The 22,591-nt window shown below is 43.7% G+C and overlaps 1 protein-coding gene across 1 annotated transcript; it reads right to left on the bottom strand.

Annotated features, from left to right (window-relative positions):
- Nucleotides 1-11,298: 11,298 nt before the first annotated feature.
- Nucleotides 11,299-12,288, bottom strand: LOC130105770 (olfactory receptor 1496-like). Its single transcript, XM_056271926.1, has one exon. It carries the CDS (start codon nucleotides 12,250-12,252, stop codon nucleotides 11,299-11,301), a length of 954 nt encoding a protein of 317 aa, XP_056127901.1. The 5' UTR covers nucleotides 12,253-12,288.
- Nucleotides 12,289-22,591: the final 10,303 nt, after the last annotated feature.

The following is a 22,591-nucleotide window of genomic DNA, read 5'->3' as shown; positions in this document are numbered from 1 at the left end:
TGACATTAGAAGAGCATTTTTCGTGATTCACGAATTTGAGCCAAAACAAAATTGCCCTGAAGTAAAAGTCCATATCGTCATGAAAGCTTCATGGCTAGTGTTTGGATCAGTGGTGATGATCATTAAGCGGCTTTCGCAATCGTGTGTTTGCTTTTTGTGTTAGACTGCTACGGTTCTCTTTCACATTTGACCGTGACCGTGTCGTCAGGGCTGTAGTGGAGGCTAAACGCAGTTTACCCACCGCTGAAATTATGTCAGAAACAGTTTATCCACTTCTCACTTCAGAGTTTAGCTACCTCTCAGTAAATTCACTACCTCGTAGAGTTTATGTAACTTTACCACATGTATTACCACTAGTATTGGTGTAAACATTTAATAGTAACATTCAAATCATCAAATATGTTCTGAATTTCTTTTATGTATTTTTTAAAACATTTAGTAGCGCATATCAGGGTCCACTGTACTGTAATCTCCCTGGCAATCTCGTAACATTCTGTTTACTGTTTATGTTTGCTATAATTCATATGCAGGACAATTTCATGTGTTTCCATTAGTGGCAATGATCTTTATACAATATTATTATTATGTCTGCAGGTTATGCAACATCATTAATGAAGGCCCTTCGGGAAAGCTACACCAATTCACCTGCAGCTCTTCCAGAGGTTAGCGCCAGTTTGTCCTGATGCACCCGCCCCCATCGCCAAATCCTTCAAACAGGTTCCTGAGGAGGCCGTCAGCCTCTACCTAGCCCGGCAGTCACGCTACAAGAACCTAATTTCACATTATTTTCTTTCCACAGACAAGTCCAATGATTTAGTTGTAAGTATTCATTTAGTGGTGGTTTCCTGCATTCTGCATGTTTTTTTTTTCTTTGTGTGCTGTTGCTTTGGTTTTACTTTGCACAAAATCATTACTTTTTTTCTTAGGCTATTGATTCCCGTGATCTTGCTTATAAATTCCGATTCAGCCATTAGCCTACCTTCGTGATCACGCAAAGAGGTCTGGAGAGGCGGTCCGTTCAGAATTACAACCAACAAAAAATATAAGTGCATGTACAAATTTGCAGTAATGTTCGGTAAATATAAACTCTATATATATATATACACACACACACAATTCATTTATTTAAATGGGTTAGGGTTATGTGTGTATATATGCATAGGCGTACAAACATACATACATGCATATATATTATAAATAATATAATATATACTTCAGGTTACCAGAAGTTAGCTAACTTTAATGAAGAGTTGGTCATGTGAGCTATAGCTAGCTGCAAGTAACCCATTATCTTCCAAATAAGCATTAACTAAAACTGGCTACATAAAATATACTGACTAGATTCACGAGAGGTCGGCTAATGTGTGTAAAAGTAAAAAAAAAAATACAGTAATTTCATTATTTTACCAGCGAGCGTACTTCGGAAGCACTGAAAATGAATGGGGTTCAATGCTGGAACTATCAGTGTTTGGAACTATCGGCCGCTCCACGACACGCGTTACTTGCGCATTTTTAAGTTCCTATGGCGGTCTATGGGAGTGTCGCAACTCTCTCTCTCTATGGCTCTGGACCACACTATTGCAGGCAAAAGAAACAATGTGCAAACGTTTCAGGTCTAGCCCTTCATCAGTGGGCTTTTTTTTATATAGATTTGTTTACTTGCAACCTGTGTCTTTGTTCAGTAATCTTTGTCCTTGTTCAGTAAATGTTTAGTAACCATTACAAGCAATGCCAATAAACAGTTTTTTTTTTCTTATAGAAATTCATGTGTTCTGTGTACTTTATAACATTTTGAGGGCAAATTGGGCAATCACAACAGAATAAGCAATTATTATTTTTATACATTTTCATCCAAACGAGGCGATTGAAAGCCCTGATAGGTCTGGTCACGACTTTGGAATTGTTGTCTGATGGTTGAAACCACACGAGAGGCTTCTTATACTCCTGCCTAAAACTCCATAAGCCCAGGCCAGCGTATAGCCTGCCTGTACGCAGTGTAGCGGTATTGCCTAGGGATAAGTAGGAAAGATTCTTAAGTTTTAAACTCTGTTAGTAGGTTGGAAACGTCTCTGATGCATGTTTATTGTGTATGCAACACATCTCCTGTCACCTATAGCTGTTGTTCAAAGGACTCGGTGTAAAAAATAAAAAGGTAAAGTAAACATAAACCATGAACATACTCGTGCGTGCTGGCTTGAAGGGGAGCATTATCCTGCATGAAGTGTGAGTATGCTATGTGTAGCACAAACGGATTCAGGCATTATATCCAGGATGCTGCGTTAGGCACGTTACAACTGCTGGCCGCGGGGTGAGGTCCTCGACCAGCAACCAAAACGCGCTCACCTCCCTACAACACAAGCTCTCCACCACAGTTTCCATGGGACGACACCGCCCAGAACTCACTCCCTCTCCCGGTAAGCCTGACGGTGTCAATGACAGTCACGGGGAAAACTAGTTAGCACTATCAATCACACTGACTGAAGACATGACCAGCCTACTCGTCGTCAGCTACGTTTGCAAACAACATTTTCACTGGAGATAGAGGTGAAAGCAGGACACTCGGCCTGGCAAACAGATACTCAAATTATACTCGAAATTTACTCAATGATGCCTTATTAATTTCAGTATATTTAAAGTAGCCTATGCCTCCTCTGTAGAAAATGGTTATATTACAAGACACAAATTCAGATAGCCTTCTCAGAGCCTGTTTTATTAAAGGTTTGAATGAATGAAATGTCTCTTCTGTATTAGAAAAATAAATATATAATTATTACAGGTTTGAATGAATGAAATAATGTCTCTTCTGTATTAGAAAAATAAATATATAAATAAGAAATAACTAAAAGAAATACCTCCAAATTTAACAAAAATAGCTCTCACAAGCTTACAAAAACAAACTAACAAAATGTATCTTTAGTCTTCCTCTTTATCCTGTTTTTCTTCCTCATCCTCCTTGTTTGCCCATCTATGTTTTGCTTTAGAGCTGATCTTTCCCAGAAGTTTTGAAAACCAGGAAATTTTCATAATTTTAAAAAAAAAACCCAGCCAGGACAGGACGTGAAAACAGGACTGTTGGTCACCCTAACCTAGTCTAAAGTCTAGGTCTAGCGCGTACATTCAGATGCTATTTTAAGCGCGCATGCTTGGCCATACAGAATGAACAACGCGCATACACTGTAGATGATTCTCTCATCTACACAGATGCATTTTACTTTTTGCAAATGATACATTATTATAAGGAAAACTATTTAAACACGAGTGAAATCATTGTTGTGTTCATGACGATAGGAAAAATAGGCATAAAGCGTACACATTTACCCAAATTATTATGTGCATGTTTAACCGAAGCTAATTTGGGTGGGTTTGTCCCATCCCCGGCCCAATGTCACTTCTCTTTATTTTACGGCCCTGACGAGAACATCGATCTCCTCGGCTGTGAACCATCAGAACTGTAACTAAACCAAGCGCGCCGCTGCCTGCGTCTACCTCATGTGACGTCATCGCCGAGTCGCGTAAAAAAATAACCGTTACTAACCAAAAACGTAAAAAACTGGACTTTAACACCATTTTGGAGACATTTCTAACTTTATATACATATCTTAACTGCTTTATGTACCCATTAATCGACAGTGGTGTTTAACCTGCACCATGGCCTTTAAATATTACATGATCATTGTATTACATACAAGCTTTCAGCAAGTACAAATTATTTGATATGTTTTGCTACAAGTTATTCACAAGTTTTAGTCAATAATGTGACTTTTCCAACAGAAATTTGTATGCACATGTTTTTGTGTAACAAAATGATCTTTCTCAATGACATGGAAAATGTTATCATTTTTTTGCTTTTATTTTTCATATCTTAAAACTGCTGTCTTACATTTTATATAGATTTGTTTTATTTGTGCAAAAAATACAGAATAAAAGCATGTTTGATAACAAAAAGGGCATTATGTATTCATTATTATCTTAACCTGAAAAAGACAGTAAATGTTATAATTAAGTAAATTTCATTAATACAAACGAGTAAATTCTGTTTGATTTATTTGTGAGACAACTTAAATTAAAAAAGCACATTCCACTAATAATATTAAATTCATCATGTGCCATAGACTAAAGAAATTAGGAAATTTTACTTAATTTATTTGGGTAGATTTCACACACACAAAAAAAACCTTAAAATCTACTCAAATATAATACGTGTAATATTGTTACCATAATTTTTTTAAGTAGATATCATGTAATATTTTTTACAGTGTACATGCAGTGCAGTTACTGCTCGTGTATGCGAATTGGCAATTCACCATTAAATGTGTTGTTTTGAAAAGTGTTTTTTTTATATATTATATTTTGGCTGAATTCTATTTGTTATTCAGATTTTACCTCAAATATTACCTTTGAATTGGAACAACATAATGAGAAGTAATTGGGATGTTAATGCTACAGTAGAAGTTTTCTTGATAATCGTATCATGTTTACTGTGCCTAGATAGCAACTTCAGGTATATCACACATTTCAAACTGGTTTATTTTTTACCTCAAGTGGTAATTTGGCATTTTTGGGTTTATATGATAAACAGGTTTGAAAGTGCAAAATTCCCTATGTTTTCCCTTTTTTTCAAAATGGGCACCTTTAGCATCATTTTTCTCAAAAACTGCAATGTTGTGTGCGGAGAACTTTTTCCTTAGGAATCTCTATATATTTCTGATGTTAAATATAAAAAAATTGGGTAGTGCCCCACATGGTGGAACGAAACCCTATTTCTAGGCCTCTTTTAGGCTACCGACAGCGACCTACATGTCTTTTTTTCTGTATACTATATTTTATAGACATATTCACCCATGGTTTATTGTTAGGGTATATCTTTACTTGTTTGCAGGGTATAATCATATCTCTACAAAAGGCCACAAATGAACAAACAGCATCAGTCATTTCATCCAAGTCCTTGCAGGATTCTTTAAAAATATCCCAGTCTGTGCAATCATAACACTCCTGGAGGCACATAACTGATTCCTCAGTCCATTCTTGTACTGCCTTGGTTTGCACTTTTTCCCTTCTCAGGACAGTATGATAAGTGGGGAGGAGTTGTTACATCGATTTATATGCGTCCTTTATTGTACCATTACAGAGATCCAGTGTCTTTCCCCGCCTGGTAGGACAGGTGACATACTGGTAAAAATCTCTCAAAGTCTTTTTCAGGGTGACATGGTTAAAGTCGCCTAGGATAAAGTTTGGCGCATCTGGGGAGAGTGACTGTAGTTTCTGCACTACGTCAGAAATCACAGTGCAAGCGGTGGTGGCATTTGCCCTCGGGTGTATGTACACGACTGTTAAGAAAATTTGTGGAAACTCCCGTGGTAAATAAAATGGTCGAAATGACACAGACAGGAGTTCGATATCGGGCAAGCATATTTTTTCTTTAACAGTCACAGAGGTAAAATACCATCTATTAAATACACATACCCCGCCACCCAGTGTCTTTCCCATTGCACTGGCCTCCCGGTCCATCCGAACAGGTGATCCAAAGCCGTCAATCCACAGGTCTCGGTCTTGATCCCGGTTAGACAACCAGGTCTCCGTGAAGGCCAGGGCGCAGCATTCCCTGAAATCCTTCTGTAGATGGACATTTCCCTGGAGTTCATCCACCTTGTTCATTGCACATTCCCCATTATCCTTGTGGGCAGGGGGATCCGTCTCATTCTCTGCTTTCTCAGGGGTAATCTGACGCCTCCGCGTTTTCCCCGCTTCCTCTTTTTTCTCTGCCATGTCGAGGATCCGGACCTGTAATCCTTTCATATACAGTCTGGTAAGTATAAGGTTATATCTGATACACTAGGCAGATTCCCAGAGCTAAGATAAAGCAATTGGTCTCTGCTGTACTGTCTTCTTCCTTGGGTAGCTGCCTGCTTTGAATCCTGGGCAAGCAGCAGACATGACAGAATCCATGTCACAACCAGGTAGAAAAGTTCCATTTTTAGGTTAACACCTTCGGTTGGAGACTAGCTGCTCGGTAGGAAGTCTCAGACAAACTTTGTACAAACTTTAGACAAAACTTGAGACACTTAATGACGCTTACAAAACAAACAAATCGGACGCCAACTCTCGCTGCCAGTCGCACACGTACGCATGCGCCATGCCTTTTTTCTGGTATCATGCATTTTATGTACTGATTTCATTTATATTTAGACTTTTCCTTCCAAAATGTTTGTTTGTAGCAGCTAGAAAATTGATTTGCTGTCTACAAAATGGGATAACATCCATGAAAGTCACTCACAAACATTACTAAGAAACCTCACCGCCAGCCACTGGCGACATGCAGCGACAGCTTGTAGTGTGAATGCACCTTAACCCTTTCTGACTGCTTTGTCGGAAAAAAACGGCAGATTCCGCGTCATGATTGTTTAGATCGACTGTCAATCAAACTTCCGGCAAAAGGTGAATTGGATTACACATTAAAATAAACAGTATTGTGCAATAATATCATTTTATTTATAAAGCGTTTGATCAGATGGTTTTTGACACAATTCAAAGGAGATTAGGATGGCGAGAGGCGTAGCGGATCTAATCAGAGCTTACCTTTATTAAACCTAACCCTAACAAAAGAATAAAAAGAAAAACAAGACATAAATGAAACAGTGTGCAGTAAACAACCAACACAAGACAATCAACAGAAAAAACTGAAGGCATTATACACACAATATTATTGAAATCAATACAAATCGGGTTACGTCTCGGGGAAAGAGACACTGCGTCCTGAGACACTTATGGGGAACGCCTCAGCGTGACTGGTGTCTGAAGCAACTGTCAAATCACGGCAATCGTATTGGCCAGCGACAGCCTATGATATCATAATAGTAGGACCAGGAAGTATATAAGGGGCGCCTAGAGAACATGTCATCCACTTATTGTCTGAGGGGACTTTGCAGGCAGCCCGGAGGCCTGGCAACGAGATGCAGTGTTCTACAGTCGTAACTCGAGATGTTCCCTTTCTAAAGAGAACTCGCACTGCGTCCTGAGACACTTATGGGGAACGAAATACCCGTGCCACCATGCTGACGGGAGTGCATGCCAAAACAATGGCTGAGACTATAGTACAATAATGGCAGTTTCAAGCAGAAATGCCAAAACCACTCACCCCTTCTGGTCACACACTAGACTGTCAGTGACAATACTCCCTATGGACACTGCCCAAGCTATCATGCCTCAGAGAGACTCTCTAGAGAGAGGAAGTCAACTCACGGATTATCAAGGCGGCCCCCAGAGGACCGAACACATGACATATCACAATCTGGCTCAGATAAGCGGAGGCCTTCTCAAAAAGCTTCAAAGGCCGCTCAAGGGCTTGGAACCAACATCTTCAATGGGAAGGGATTCATTTAAGAGAATATGGCCAGGGGCCTAACAGGAACCCTGGCCGGTCACTTTTAGGGGAACAATATGTCAACCCCCATAGCCACCAGGGAGGCTGACCCGGTCTGCCCTGAGACCTAGTCTTGCCAACAACCTGTCTGTTTCCTAAATAGAGCCTCTTTCCATTACCTGCCTCATGAGTGGTAGCCAAATGAAAGGGACTGCAAAAAGGCAGTAACCAGCTCACACCGGATAAAGAGACGGGCATCCTGGGGAGCAGGACTCAGCATAGTGCTTTCCAAACCTTCGCTTGCTCGACCCATGATCTACAGTATAGTGCTATCGTTTTCAAAGCACAGGTTTTCAGGGAGCAGAGTACTCTACAGAAATACCCTCTCAAATAAGGGGAGTACTACCAAGCTCAACCGAGTAGAGCATCGACCAAGCTCTAAGCAATAACAGACAGGCTCAAAAGGAGCCTGCAACATGATGTAAATCTAGGGAGCTAGGACACTGATTTAGCTGAAATTGCTAAAAAACCTAGCTCGACCCAGAGGATCGCCTTCAAGGTGGCTTGCTTAAGGGCCAACTACTTGGTAAAGAATCTAGATCTCTAGGGCTAGTGTCAGGGAGGCTCCTATGAGGCCTGCAACCTGATCTCAGTCTGCACCATACTATGGAGTCAGGACACTCATTAGCTAGTACGCTAAGAGCCTAGCTCAACTCGAAGGATTGCTTTCAATGTGGCCAGTGAAGGGCCAACTACTTGGTAGCAAGTACATTTCTAACAGAGCTAACCACCAAAAGGTCTGCTGGGCTTGGGATACTCACTCACATTGCCAACAGAAGCGATGTACTCAGCTTAGCGCCTTTTACCCTTTAAGCAAGGGGAGCATAGGTCTCATGCAACCGGATTGTTCAAATTGGATTTAAAGGCAGGGACGTGAATTCCAAACAATACTGTTATGACGGTGGAAGGTGAACCCAGGCGCAGACGGGATGCAGTGACAAAGTTTATTATAGACAGAAAACAGAGAAAACTAAACCCACAAGGGGGCAAAACATGAACAGCAAAAGAAATAAGACTAGGACTGACTAACTAGACCATAAACTAACTACAGAAACAGGATCAGTAATTCTCCAGATAAAACTCTCACAAGGTACTCACAGGTAAGTTTAACACACAGGTAGAAATCACACAATGAGAAACAATGAACCGGCACAGGACAGCAAACACAAGGGGATTAAATAGGGAACACTAATGACGAGGACAGGTGAAACTGACTAGACAATAATGACAAGACGAGGGTAACAAGGGGGCGGAGTTACATAACGAGACAACACAAGCACATGACCGAACACTAAGCCATGTGCTTGCACACAAAACATGATTCTGTCATGATCCTGCCTCATGACTAGGGAAAATCAAGGGCAAGAGGGCAGAATCATGACAAATACAAATGTATTTCACAAAAATAATCTTTATTCCACTAAAAGCTTTCTGAATAAAATGATAGTTTACCTATTAAATACCCACAGTTAATAAGACACTATAATATGTTCACCTCAATGAATCAGAATACAAACCTATCAGTTTAATTTATAAACACAATGGACAATAATGTCAATCACTTCTAATCACAGATTATATCATAAGAAAATCCACAGGGCAGAATCCCCCTAAAACACTGCATTATGTGTTTCCTCCTCTTCATTGGTATCCAGAATCTCCTGTGATTCCTCAAGATGCCTGTAACACTGTGCAATTTATTTGCGATTTCAACAAGGTTACCTACTCACACTGTACGAGTAGATAGCATGCAATGTAAAGCCAAAGCTCACGATTTATGTGCTCACACTATACGGTCTGAACGTTGAGCTGCAACTTGATTGCTCACATTATACGTGTGAAATATGCCCGATAAACCCCCGTGCCGGGTTGCACCAATAGACCATGATATCATGTATCCAGAGATATTGTCAAAACAAGCATCAGCTATCAATATCAAGAAGATTTAGCATTTCCAATGTATGGATCCCCAGATAACAACCGCTCAAAACAGTTAATGCAGGCTCATCCGGGTTACTGAAGTCAACAGTGCTAGGAACGGTTTTTCTTTGTGGAAGTTTTGCGTTTAAAGAGCTAATAAAGTATTAAAATTCAGTCAAGCTCAGTACAGTTATTTAATTATGCCATCCAGTATCGTGGACTCGCTCTCTCTTGTTTCATACAAACAGCTGCTGCCATTTTGTGACTATTGTTTTGTACACTGTTGGATTATAAGATACAAAGGTACGATTTTAAAACAGTTTAATCGGAAATCAATATATCTTATCTCCATAATTATTTATGTGGTGAAATGCTGTGTAATAAGTGGTACGACTGAGAGTAGTCTAGTTTGAACTTGCCGCGCTGCATCTGCTCTCTCCGCGGAAGCTTTGTGTTTAAAGACCTAAAAAAAATATTTAAACTCAGATCAATATTTCGTATCTAATTATTTACTTATGTGGCAAGTAGCCGTGTAATAAGCGAGATAATGTAGATCCAGCCGGTGGTTCTCTCAAAATAACCCCCTTCAGGCTGATTAAGACCCGTCTGTTTTGCGTGGCGGTCCTCATCACCCTGTTGGGGGTTATTTTGAGAGAACAACCGGCTGGATGTATGTCATTATCCCTTACTTGGTGGCTGACATTAAAATTCTCAGGTGTCTGGATTGTGTCAGGTTTGTTTTGTGTCTTTATTGTGTTACGGGTGTGGAGCTGCTGGACAGCATTGCATAAGCACTAATGAGCAATCAGCCACTAATGAGCAATGTTTTGCTTGTTACTTTGCCTATTAATATCTTGTGTTTGCACTGAGTGCTTGTCAAAACATCTTGTCCAGAGGATTGCATTCTTCTGCTACTCATGTCACGGAACACACACTGGGGAGAGAGATCCAAATGCAATGACTTTATTTAGGGGTAATCCGTACTCACAAACTAGTTCAGGCAGCGGTCAAAATCCAGGCAAGCAGTCCAAAACAAGAAACAAAACACAAGGTAGACAGAACGAGAACAACCGAAGTGTGGTGACTATAAACAAGGACTCCGTGACAAACACTGAAACAGACAGGATATATATACACACAGAACTAACAAGGTGACGGGAAACAGCTGTGTGCAATGATCAGATGAGTGGCAGAACAGAATGCTGGGAAATATAGTCTAATGTGAATGACACCGTGAAAACTGAGGACCTCTAGTGTTTAACCCAGGGAACAACCAGACACTGTGACAACTCACTCATGTTCTCTTGTCCAGTTGGATTTGCTTTTGTTCCTTCTTGCCCCAGCACCCTGCAGGCATTGTTTGTAAATTATTGTTTTCTGTATATAGACAATCTGGATTATTCCTTTAGTGGCCTTCTCCCGGCAACAGTTTGTGCATGCGAGCCTGTTTCTTTTTATGGTTATAGTATATACAGAATATTGAAACACTGCTGTCCACATCTGCCTCTTCTTTTTTTACTACCATCATCTCTGCTGTGTTTTTGCTGTTGTTGATTGTATTCAATAACTGTTATTAAAACATCCTCTTTATCAAACCTCCTCTTTGGTATTGCAGTTATTCCTGACAGAAATACTATATTAACAGTACAATAATTCAAATTTCTTGCTAAAATATTTGCTTTTCAATTTGCTTACGGGGTCAGTAACTAAAACCAATCACAGTACAGTATACACACACTGAAATCAGATGGATTCATTCATAAATAAATAAACAAAATTTCACTGCTGTTAACCAACAGATGTCTAATGTGTCCAATCTACATGTTAATTTATTTTTTGCTTGTACACTTTTATTTACCACATAATGGATCTAAAAATATTTATGGAATACATAAATGTAATTTTTCATATAGGTAATTTAATTCACAATGATTGAAGAATACAGACAATCATTACAGTCATTTTGAAACGTTCCCTCTAATTGGTGCAGATCTGTTGTTAAGCATTTTTCGGATTAAGTCTTTGATTTTAGCTGTGTTTAAAACATAAATGATGGGATTTAGCATCGGTGGAAGAGCAAATGAAAGAGATCCACTGATAATCGTGGCATTAGTAGTAGGTGAAGCAATCAAAATGCATATTATGGGAAGAAAGAATGATCCAACTACCAAAAGGTGAGAAACACAGGTCTTCAGTGCTTTTAAACGTCCTTCCCAAGTTGTAATTTTACATAAAGCAAGAAAAATGCCCACATATGACAGGATTATAATGAAAGGTGGTGCTACAAGGAATAAAGCTTCAATTAGGATTGCTAATAACGTATTAATGCTATTGTCATTGCATGGCAGCCTCAGCAATGTTCCATAGTCACAATACCAACTCTCTACCCCGTTGGAATTACAGAATGAAAGTCTGGTCATCAAAGATGTCGACAGTGTTACCATACAGGTGTTAAATGCCCATATTACTGAAAACACTATAGACATTAACTTATTACTCACTATGGCATGATATCTTAGTGGAAAACAAATAGCAATGAAACGATCAAATGCCAGAACAACAAGAGTGTAAGTTTGCACAGTAATAAAGACATTCACAAAAAACATGTTTGCCAAACAAGCATTGTATGAGATGTACTGTGAGTCCCATAAAAAAGTCTTCATCATGTTAGGAATCAGTGCATTAGTTTCACCAATATCAGCCAAGGCCAAGTTAAACACACCGATGTACATTGGACTGTGCAGGCTCCGTTCAAGAGCTATAATGAGAAGGACTATCAAGTTCATAATTATAGTAATAAAATAAATTATAAATAAGAATATATAGTAATAAGTTTTGTATGGTGTACCTATAAGCCCAGTGATGAAAAAGTATTCAGGATGAACAATCGAGATATTCTGGGATAAACTCATGGCAGCTCTGTGTATGTTGTTTTGCACAGGCTGAAAATAGAAATTACTATAAAGAAATAGCAAAAATATGGACTTGACTAAATTGTTATCTCACACTTTTAACATCTATTATTTTCAAATGTTGAAAATATACCTTTATGTAAACTTTCAGTATAATATTTGAATCACAGACTAAATAATCTTAAAGTTTTAGAGCCAGAGCAAACAATGACAGTGTCTGAACGCTTGTGAGCTGCTTTGAATTAAATTAGTCTGTTTTAAATGCCCATCTTTATTCTCTAATGTCGCAAAGATCATTGGACTTCTGCGTCATTGAATCCAAATTTATCTACTGATTCATCTCTTGAGAGCTTTCAGACAACACAATGATGTAATACTTGTATGTTGAAGTAAATGTTCTGGCCACTGCTTTAGTTTTGATAGACATTTTCTTCACTGGCCACACAATTCCGCTTTGTGAAGTTCTCATTAGTGCACATTATATTACGGTAACTCAAGGATATATTTAATTCTATGTAACAGCAACTGCAGTACAACTTATCTCCATGTGTTGGCCTTAACAGCGAGTAGTGGAAATGGTTGAGATCCTCTCTGAGAGGTCTATTCAAATATACCTCTATAATATATAACGACTTTAATATATAACAACCTCCATTATATGTAATACTTACTTACATGTCTTGTCTGCTCTAAATCAGGGGTTTTCAAACTGAGGTTCATGGTTCACCACTAGCAAAACTGCTTTTGGGCAATAGTTATTATATGAAACGTATCGGTTACCTAACGTAACCTCGGTTCTCTCTAGAAGAGGGAATGAGTATTGCGTAAGCTAGCTTACGCTACGGGAAAGATTAATCTTTTCGAGATATTGAAGCCAAAAATTATCCTTAAAGATGAACTGAACTGAAATTTGAAAAACGGTGATATAACAGATCTATTGTATTTATTATCATTGGTACAATTATTAAAATGGCAGAATTTGTTAAAAGGGATAAAACTGTACGTTGAAAATGTTGTTTTTGTTACACGGGCGCCGCCATGTTGGATTTCAACATTCGGCTACGTCACTGGCATGGTAGGCTACTCCGTTGTCAACCAACACCAGCAGAGCAGCCATAGCATCTAAATAGTCTGAGGCTAGCTGACATGGCTGGGGAAACAGAAACCAACAGGTCTAGGGGAGGTTCATACTGTATTGCCCCTGGCTGTAGTAATGAATTGTATAGGGCTAAGGCAGCTGGGGTTACGATACATTTTCACAGGCTACCTTTGACAAGGAAACCAGCCCTCAAGTCAAGGCTAGCTGCCTTAAAACGATCTAGCCCTCCGACAGCCCCTGGATTTCGAGTCTGTAGTGAGCATTTTTTTGTGACAGACTATTTAGTAGGCCTGTCGCGATAGTCAATAAATAAATTAATCGCACGACAAAAAAAAATAGCTCGATAATTTTTCCGGCCGCGATAATTTCCATTTGCATGCTTGTTTGTTTTCCTCGTCTCTCTCTCTCTCTCTCTCTCTCTCTCTCTCTCTCTCTCTCTCTCTCTCTCTCTCTCTCTCTCTCTCTCTCTCTCGCCCTCTAGCAAAGAGACTGGATGACAACTCTCGGTTCCTTAGCGTAGGAAGAGTGAACTAGAGCTTATTCTGCCCGAGCGATATTTACCGACACTATCCTTGAGACGTGCTGCGCGGCACTAGATCTGATGGCCGAGACTAGTGCGGGCGCGGGCGGTAATGCACTCACTCTGTGTGTGCGGGTTATTTAAATAAAACGATTCGCGGGACTCCCGCGAACTAGAAATATTTATGAATAAAACATAAAAACTAATAGATTTTTATTCATCTGTTGCAGAAAAACAACAAGAACAACTAAAACAAAAAATAAACGATTTACAGGCCAGAGTTTCTATTCATAACATTCTATTTATAACAACGCTATAACATCGCGTTGAGTGATGTAGCCAATCACAGTTATATGTTTTGCTTCTGATTGGCCATTGCGTTCAAGAAATCATAGACTCCCTTTTTGGTATTTATTCAAGTGCATTTTTTGTAACAGAGACTGTTCTCTGCAACAGATTGACTCCGGTGCAGTGTCCATGCTCCGGCAGCTCACACACCCACACCAGTCACTTCGCCCCAAACGATCCTGTGCTGTAGGTTATGAGCCTGAAACTGATCCTCCATGTGGTGGTGGTAGTCAGAAACTACTGGACTGTCCCTCACAGGTTCAAATGCGTAACCCATGCCGTTAAAAGTGCTCATTTTCGTCTGTGTCTTAGGACCTGCAGCTGTTGCCTATGCACCTCTGCGTGTCCTACCATGCCAGTGACGTCATCGAAACTGCCAGCGTAACAAGCGCAATTTTTGTGTTGCTTAAAAAAAGCTATATTGATATTTTTAATAATTTTTTTAGTGTAATTTACTTTTAATTGTCATAAACAACACGTTATCAACGTCGATTTTTTTCAGTTCAGTTCATCTTTAATTTTGTATTTATTGTCAACGCAGTGCAGCAGCTGCCAGACCTAGAGCGGGCTGTCTAGCGTGCTCATAGGCTGCTCTGCGGCCACTGCAGCAGCCTATCAGTGAACCTGGCGTGATGTCACGCCCAATGAGAGGCGCTCGCGCCCTCATGGCATCACAGCCCGCCAGAATGGGCGTGGCTATGTGTATATAAGCGAGGTTCAGAGGCTGCTTCCCTGGTTTTCATCGACTGAAGCGAAAGTCGCTCATGGCGCGAGCACGGCCGGTTACGCAATACTCGTTCCCTCTTCTAGAGAGAACCGAGGTTACGTTAGGTAACCGATACGTTCTCTTACGAGAGGTTCTCTCGTATTGCGTAAGCTAGCTTACGCTACGGGAACCCTTTGTCAATGGCGTGCGCGCCAAGCATCCACTACATGAGCCCACCCACATAGCAAATGTTTTCTGGCCCAGCTCCGGGCCACACAATCACTTTTCCCTCGGCCCAAGTACCGCAAAGAATGATGGCACTGAAGTGGCCCAGAACTGGATTAAAGACAAGGGTCACACATGGGCCATAACCGGCCCGAATCTCAGCCAGTTAATCACCCTTAACGGGCCCTGAAGTGGCCCAGAACTGGATTAAAGACAAGGGTCACACATGGGCCATAACTGGCCCGAATCTCAGCCAGTTAATCACCCTTAACTGGCCCTGAAGTGGCCCACAACTGGATTAAGGACAAGAGTCACACATGGGCCATAACTGGCCCTGAATTGGACCAAAACAGGTTTTATTATTGGTACCAAGTCTCAGCCATAAGTTAACCATATCAACACCAGAAACCCCAAAACTGAGCCATAACCCAGCCTAATCTTACCCAAACCATATGAACAAATAAGTCACAGGAAAATTCAATTCTCAAAATTGTTTTATTTAACAATAATGTACAAGCCAAAAATACATTTTTAAATTACATCTAGAATTGTGTAACTGTGTGAAGGCTATTTTAGTACATTCAAAGCATAACATCTCATTAGCACCTCAAAAAAGTGCATTTAATTTCAAAATGTTCTTGTCTGTCTTTAACAGTTGCAGGGGGGAACCCGGGGAGCCCTGATAAGTGGGGATAATAAGGTGGCCAGCAGCAGTGCGGGCCAGCGCATGTACATAAGCACTTAAAGGGAACAGCAGAGCGGCGGCGCCGGTCTGTGTAAGCATATAGCAACCCAGTAGTGCAGCTCAACCAGTCGAGCTGATTATAGTGATAGTATTACACTTATACCGCCAGAAGCTTTGCCTGCAGGGCGGGAACTTCCAGATTGTAAAATCTGACAAAGGTGGACGGGGAAGCCCAGCCCACTGCCACACATATGTCGTGGATGGAAATCCCGCTGGACCACGCCCACGATGAGGCCATGCCTCTAGTGGAGTGAGCCCTGACGCCCAAAGGGCATTGCAAGCCTTTTGACGCGTAAGCAGCCGCGATAGCGTCCACTATCCACCTGGACAGTGTCTGTTTCGAGGCGGCGAGACCTTTAGTGCGCCCACGAAACGAATAGCTGCTCCGTGCGTCTGAAAGAGGCGGAGCGCGCAGTGTATAATCTCAACGCTCTGACTAGGCAGAGGAGATTGGTGTCGCATTCGCTATCGGATGCTGGCAGAGCCGATAGGGAAATGATCTGCGCTCTGAAGGGAGTACCAATCACTTTGGGAACATAACCGTGTCTAGGTTTGAGAATGACTTTAGAGTCATTTGGCCCGAACTCAAGACACGCCGGGCTGACAGACAGCGCGTGAAGGTCCCCCACACGTTTAACTGATGACAGAGCTGTCAGAAAAACGGTTTTAAATGACAGGTACTTTAAATCCATGGATTGTAGTGGTTCAAAGGGAAAGGCTTTCAGGACCGCGAGGACCACAGAAAGATCCCATGCAGGAACCGACGGGGGGCGCGGAGGGTTCATCCTTCTAGCTCCTCTAAGGAAACGGATGACCAGCTCGTTCTGTCCCAATGACTGGCCGTGCGGAGGTTCTGTGAACGCTGTAACGGCCGCCACATGTACTTTGAGCGTGGATGGGGACCTGCCCTTATCCAATAGCTCTTGTAAAAATACGAGCAGCCACGAAACCCCACATTCCCGTGGGTCCAGATTTTTGTCGGTGCACCATTTAGAAAACACAGACCATTTAGACGCATAAAGCTTTCAGGTAGAAAGAGCTCTGGCATGTACGATCGTGTTTATTACTCCTTCTGGCAGAGCAACGGGTAGTCGTTGATCACCCACGCATGCAGCGACCAACGCTCTGGGTGGGGATGCCAGATCGAGCCGCGAGCCTGAGAGAGGAGATCTGTTCTCACCGGAATGGGCCACGGGGCTGTCTGTGACAGCTGCGTAAGCTCCGGGAACCAAGCCTGATTCTCCCAACGCGGGGCTATAAGGAGCACCAAGTGGCGCGTTTCCCTGATTCTCTTTATTACCTGTGGTAACAATGAGACAGGCGGGAAGGCGTAAAGCGGGCGGCTGGGCCAGTCCTCGGCCAGCACGTCCTTGCTCTTCGTGTTGAGCCATCGTTGTAGCGGGCGCATGCGCAGTAACCCCAGCTCGAGTACTGCTGCGGCTGAGGCCATACAGCCTAACATTCTCTGAAATGTTTTCAGAGGAATGAGGCTGTTCATCTGAAAAGATGCGGCTAAGCACTGTATACGGCGCGCGCGCTGTGTTGACAAGCGCGCTGTCATAGTCACCGAGTTCAGTTCTATTCCTAAAAAGGAAATCACCTGACTGGGCTGTAATGAGCTCTTGGTCCAGTTGACCGAGAGACCCAAGCATTTCAGATGGTTGAGGAGCGCTGTTTTGTGTGACAAAAGCTCCGTGTCTGTTTGTGCCAAAATCAGCCAATCGTCCAGATAGTTCAGTATTCGCAAGCCCTGATTTCTCAGGGGGGCGAGAGCCGCGTCCATGCACTTCGTAAATGTACGGGGTGCTAAGGACAGGGCGAACGGGAGGACGGTGTATTGATAAACCTGGCCGTCGAAGGCGAATCTCAAGAATGGCCTGTGATGGGGAGTTATCTGAATCTGAAAATAAGTATCTTTCAGATCGAGAGATATAAACCAGTCCCCCTGGCGCACTTGCGCGAGGAGTTTCCTGATTGTCAGCATTTTGAACGGTCTTTTCACAAGCACTTTGTTCAAATGTCTCAGATCTAAGATGGGTCTGAGGCCACCGTCTTTCTTTGGTACAAGAAAATAACGGCTGTAAAACCCCGACTCGCTCAGAGAAAGCGGCACCAGCTCTATAGCCCTTTTGCACAGCAGGTTTGCTATTTCTGCGCGAAGTAGATGTGCTACTTCTGAATTCACAGTAGTTTCGAGCGGCGCCCGAAAGCGTGGGGGGCGGCAAACAAATTGTAGCGAATAGCCCTGTTTTATTGTGCTTAACACCCATTTTGATACCCCTGGGATAGCTTCCCATGCTTTTATATGTGCCGCCAGGGGTTGAATGGCCTCCGGGCTCTGATTGCCACACTGTGTGTGTCTTACAGGCAGTACCTGAGGTGTGTGCGCGGCGTGCGTGGGCTCGGTGTTTGAACACGGCGGCTCGCAGGCAGCAGTGACAAACTGATTTGTGAGTGACGACCCGATTAACGCGAATGGGGGGCGTTTTATGACTGCTTTGCAGTGCAGCGCTTCGGGCGAGGTGCCTTTCTGTAAGCGTGAGCGCGTGTGAGAGCGGGCACGGTGTTTACATGAATTAGTAGCGTCCCGACCCTTCTGGATGGGGAGCGTGTTATTATAGCCTTGTGGCGAGCAGGCGACGCTTTGGGAGAAGCGTATATTTGTAAGCGTGCGCGCTTGGGAGAGGGCACGAGACTTACATTCATACAAGTGTTTTCTGGCCGTGTGACAGAGCGGGCAAGGAGAGAGCGCGCGCATGGACTCGCGGGCGCGTCTTCTGACTTCACCACTCGAGCGGCTTGTGTCCGCTTTATGGGAGTGGGCTCTGTAAGTGACACGGGGAGTGTAATGCTTGAGTGACACGGGGAGTGTAACTGCTGATTTTTCCACTGCAGTAGCCTTAGTGAAGGGGACTGGCAGGGGGCGGAGTTTTGACGGCAGTCCGGCCGCGGCGGGACTCAACCGTCTTTTTTCCTCGGTGTTGAAGCTGCTAGGAGGACTTCGCGTGCTCGGGCTTCAGCGCACTGCGAAGGCTGGCTGTGCTGAGCTGGGAGCTGTGAGGAGGCTCGTGCAGGAGGCTGGTCACGTGAGCGGCCTGCAGAGGAGCTAGAGCATCGAGGCAGGAATAGACTCATGGCTTGAGTGGTCTTCTGAACTTCGGAGAACCGTTCAACGATACCACTCACCGCGGGGCCGAAGAGACTGGAGGGAGAGAGCGGTGCGTTGAGAAACGTGGCACGTTCAGATTCCCCCATGTCCGCGAGCGTCAGCCAGAGGTGCCTCTCTGTAACAGTCAGCGCGGCCATACATTTTCCCAGTGCTAGAGCAGCAGATTTTGTGGCGCGAAGGGACAGGTCCGTCGCGCTCCTCAAATCTGACATTTCTATTCTATTCATGCTCTATTCTGAAGCCAAGATAGAGCAACAGTCCTGAGTGACGTTCTCTTCCGCCTCTTCATCCGTCGTGACGGCGATGCGGCCACTCGAGGGAAGGCGAAGCTCGAGGGAGAGGCTCCGGCGGCCTTTGTAAACGGCGCTTCTTCCTGCGCGGTGCAACGAAAGGCGGCGTGGCGGCTTCGAAACTCTGAAGTCGAGCCCGCAGGGTCGACAACGGGAGTTCTTCGCAGAGCTCGCATCCGCCGTCGGCGAGGGCTGCGTGTTCCTGGCCCAGGCAGAGAGTGCAGATCAGATGGCGGTCTCCTGCGCTGAGCGGGGCTCTGCACGAGCCGCAGGATGTGCGAGGCATCTTTAAAAAGACACTCGCTGCTCTTTTAGAAGTTCGCGCTGGCGAACGTGCTCTAAAGCTTTTAGAAAAGGATACGTCGCCGGATGGCGTAGCTCGCACGGATGGCTAAAGGTGGTGAAGACGGCCGGCTTCTTCGAGCGCTGTCCTAAGCTCGCTAGATGCCCCTCAGACAGCGACGTGGCTTCTGTAGTCCAGCGATGCGGAGAGCTTCGCTGAAGAGATGAAAATCAGGGAAGCAGCCTCTGAACCTCGCTTATATACACATAGCCACGCCCATTCTGGCGGGCTGTGATGCCATGAGGGCGCGAGCGCCTCTCATTGGGCGTGACATCACGCCAGGTTCACTGATAGGCTGCAGCAGCCTATGAGCTCGCTAGATAGCCCGCTCTAGGTCTGGCAGTGGCTGCACTGCGTTGACAATAAATACAAAATTAAGGATAATTTTTGGCTTCAATATCTCGAAAAGATGAATCTTTCCCATAGCGTAAGCTAGCTTACGCAATACGAAAGAACCTCTCGTAAGAGAACTACAGAAGGGCCTTTCCACTCTGTACTGTCTGCTCGTTTGGGTAACATTTTAGAATACTGTGGGCCCTATTTTAACGATCTGAAACACAAGTGTCAAAGCGCAAAGCGCAAGTAACTTTGTGGGCGGATCCCGGCGCTGTTGCTATTTTCCCGGCGTGATAAATGCCTATTGCGCCTGGCGCAAATCTAAAAGGGGTTGGTCTGAAGTAGCTTCATTATTCATAGGTGTGGTTTGGGCGTAACGTGAAATAAACCAATCAGAGCGTCATCTCACATTCCTTTTAAGAGCAGGCGCGCTTGTTCTAAAGCGGATTCCTATTATAACGGCGGATTTGTCAGGCGCGCGCCAGGAGCGGTTCACAGCCGAGGAGAGCAACGTTCTTGTCAGGGCCGTAAAACACAGAGAAGTGACATTGGGGATGGAGAAACCCACCCAAATTAACTTCTGTTAAACAGGCGTATGATAATTTGGGTAAATGTGTAAGCTACATGTATGCTTTTATAATAAATTGTCTATCTATCTATCTATCTATCTATCTATCTATCTATCTATCTATCTATCGTAATAATGTATGATTTGCAAAAATGAAAACTGCTGCTAGATGAGAGAATCAACGTGTATGCGTGTTGTGCACACGCTACATTGATTATGGCATAGGATGGAGGATGGAGACATGGAAGTAAGCGTCCTTCAGATCTATCGTGACAAACCAGTCCTCGGATCTGATTTGAGTCACGATCTGCTTGAGTGTCAGCATCTTGAACTTGAGTTTCTGTACTTAACGATTTAACAGACGAAGATCTAAAATGGGACGCAACCCTCCATCCTTTTTTGGAACAATGAAATAACGGCTGTAAAAACCCGACTCTCTGTCGGGTGAGTACACCTGTTCTATAGCTTCCTTTGCTAACAGGGCCTTTACCTCTTGCTCCATTACCAGAGCCTGCTCGGGATGCACCACTGTGGGCAGCACCCCGTTGTAACGAGGAGGACGAGAACCAAACTGGATTCTGTATCCTTTCTCTACAATCTGCAGGACCCAACGAGAAATATTCGGCAGAAGCTTCCACGCTGCCAGAAAATTTACTAAGGGAACCAGCCTCTCGAGGCTGGTCTCTGGTGTTATCGAGACGGCTAATTCCGGAGCCTGAAACATAATGGCAGGAACTACCTGAACTGGCCGCTCTAAGGCCCCCCTCAGAGGGCGCGAAACCGATGCTGTGCCGCAGCATAGCATCAGCGACTCGCTGGAGACCGCTGCGCCCTGAAGCACCGAGGGTGGCAGGGTTGGCAGAACGGTCTCGTGAGGACCCCGAAATGGAACGGGCACCGTATAATGAGGTGTACACCGCTCCACTTCGGTCGGGGCTGTCCTCACAGGCCTGATGCATGAACATCAGGACCTTTTTTTTTTTTGAACCGAAGTCTTCTTCGCCTGAAGAACGGTCCTCAGATCCGGCTTCGACTTAGAAGACTTCGGTTGAGAGGGTTGCGTCCGTCTCCAGTCTCTACGTGGAGGTGCACGAGACGCAACACTCTCTTTCTGATGCACACGATATGATGAGCTCGACGGCTGGGGCTGCTCACGCCCAGCAGCCCCAGGGGGCTGGACCCGGCGAGGGATAAACTTTTTAAAAACGTCAGCTTGTTTCTTTGACTCCTGAAATCTCTCGACGACCGCGTGGACTGCGTCGCCGAAGAGACCAGAAGGTTCAAGCGGAGCATCTAATGAAAAAGCTCGATCTTTTTCTTTAATATCAGACAGATTTAACCATAAATGTCTCTCAGTAGCTACCAAGGCTGCCATAGACCGCCCAATTGCTCTGGCGGTCTCCTTAGTAGCCCTGAGAGAAAGATCGGCAGCCCGACGAAGTTCACGAATATCGTCATGACTGACTCCCTCACTACTATCCAGATCCCCCAGCAGGTCAGCTTGATAAGCCTGGAGCACTGCCATAGTATGCAGACATGCTCCAGCTTGACCTGCTGCCGTATAAGCTTTGCCCACTAACACCGAAGTGGCTTTGAGCGGTCTAGTGGGCAAAGCCGAGGCTTTCAGAGACGATGCGGGACCAGGGGAAAGATAACTGGCTAAATTCTCTTCCGCCTGGGGCATCGCCTCATAACCATACTCTTTCAGCCCTCTTATTCTCGAATAAGTGTTAACTTGAGGGCTGAAAAGACGTGATGAGTAAGGTTTATTCCACGATTTAGATATTTCATTGTGCAAATCGGGAAAAAATGGAAGCCCTCGTGGTGGAGATAATGTGGTGGAAGATAAAAAGCGCTCATCTAATTTGCTTTTAGGACAAGCGCCCTTCTTCTCAGATGGCCATTAGATATTTAATTTCTCTACAGCCCGCGACATAACATCCACCAGCTCATCATATGCTGGGGAAATAAATTGTGAATCTCTTTCCCC

Source organism: Rhinichthys klamathensis, unplaced genomic scaffold (assembly GCF_029890125.1).
Source record: "Rhinichthys klamathensis goyatoka isolate OS25496 unplaced genomic scaffold, OSU_Roscu_1.1 h1tg000329l_1, whole genome shotgun sequence".
Classification (NCBI taxonomy): Eukaryota; Metazoa; Chordata; class Actinopteri; order Cypriniformes; family Leuciscidae; genus Rhinichthys; species Rhinichthys klamathensis.
This window is presented reverse-complemented; position numbering and strand designations above follow the sequence as displayed.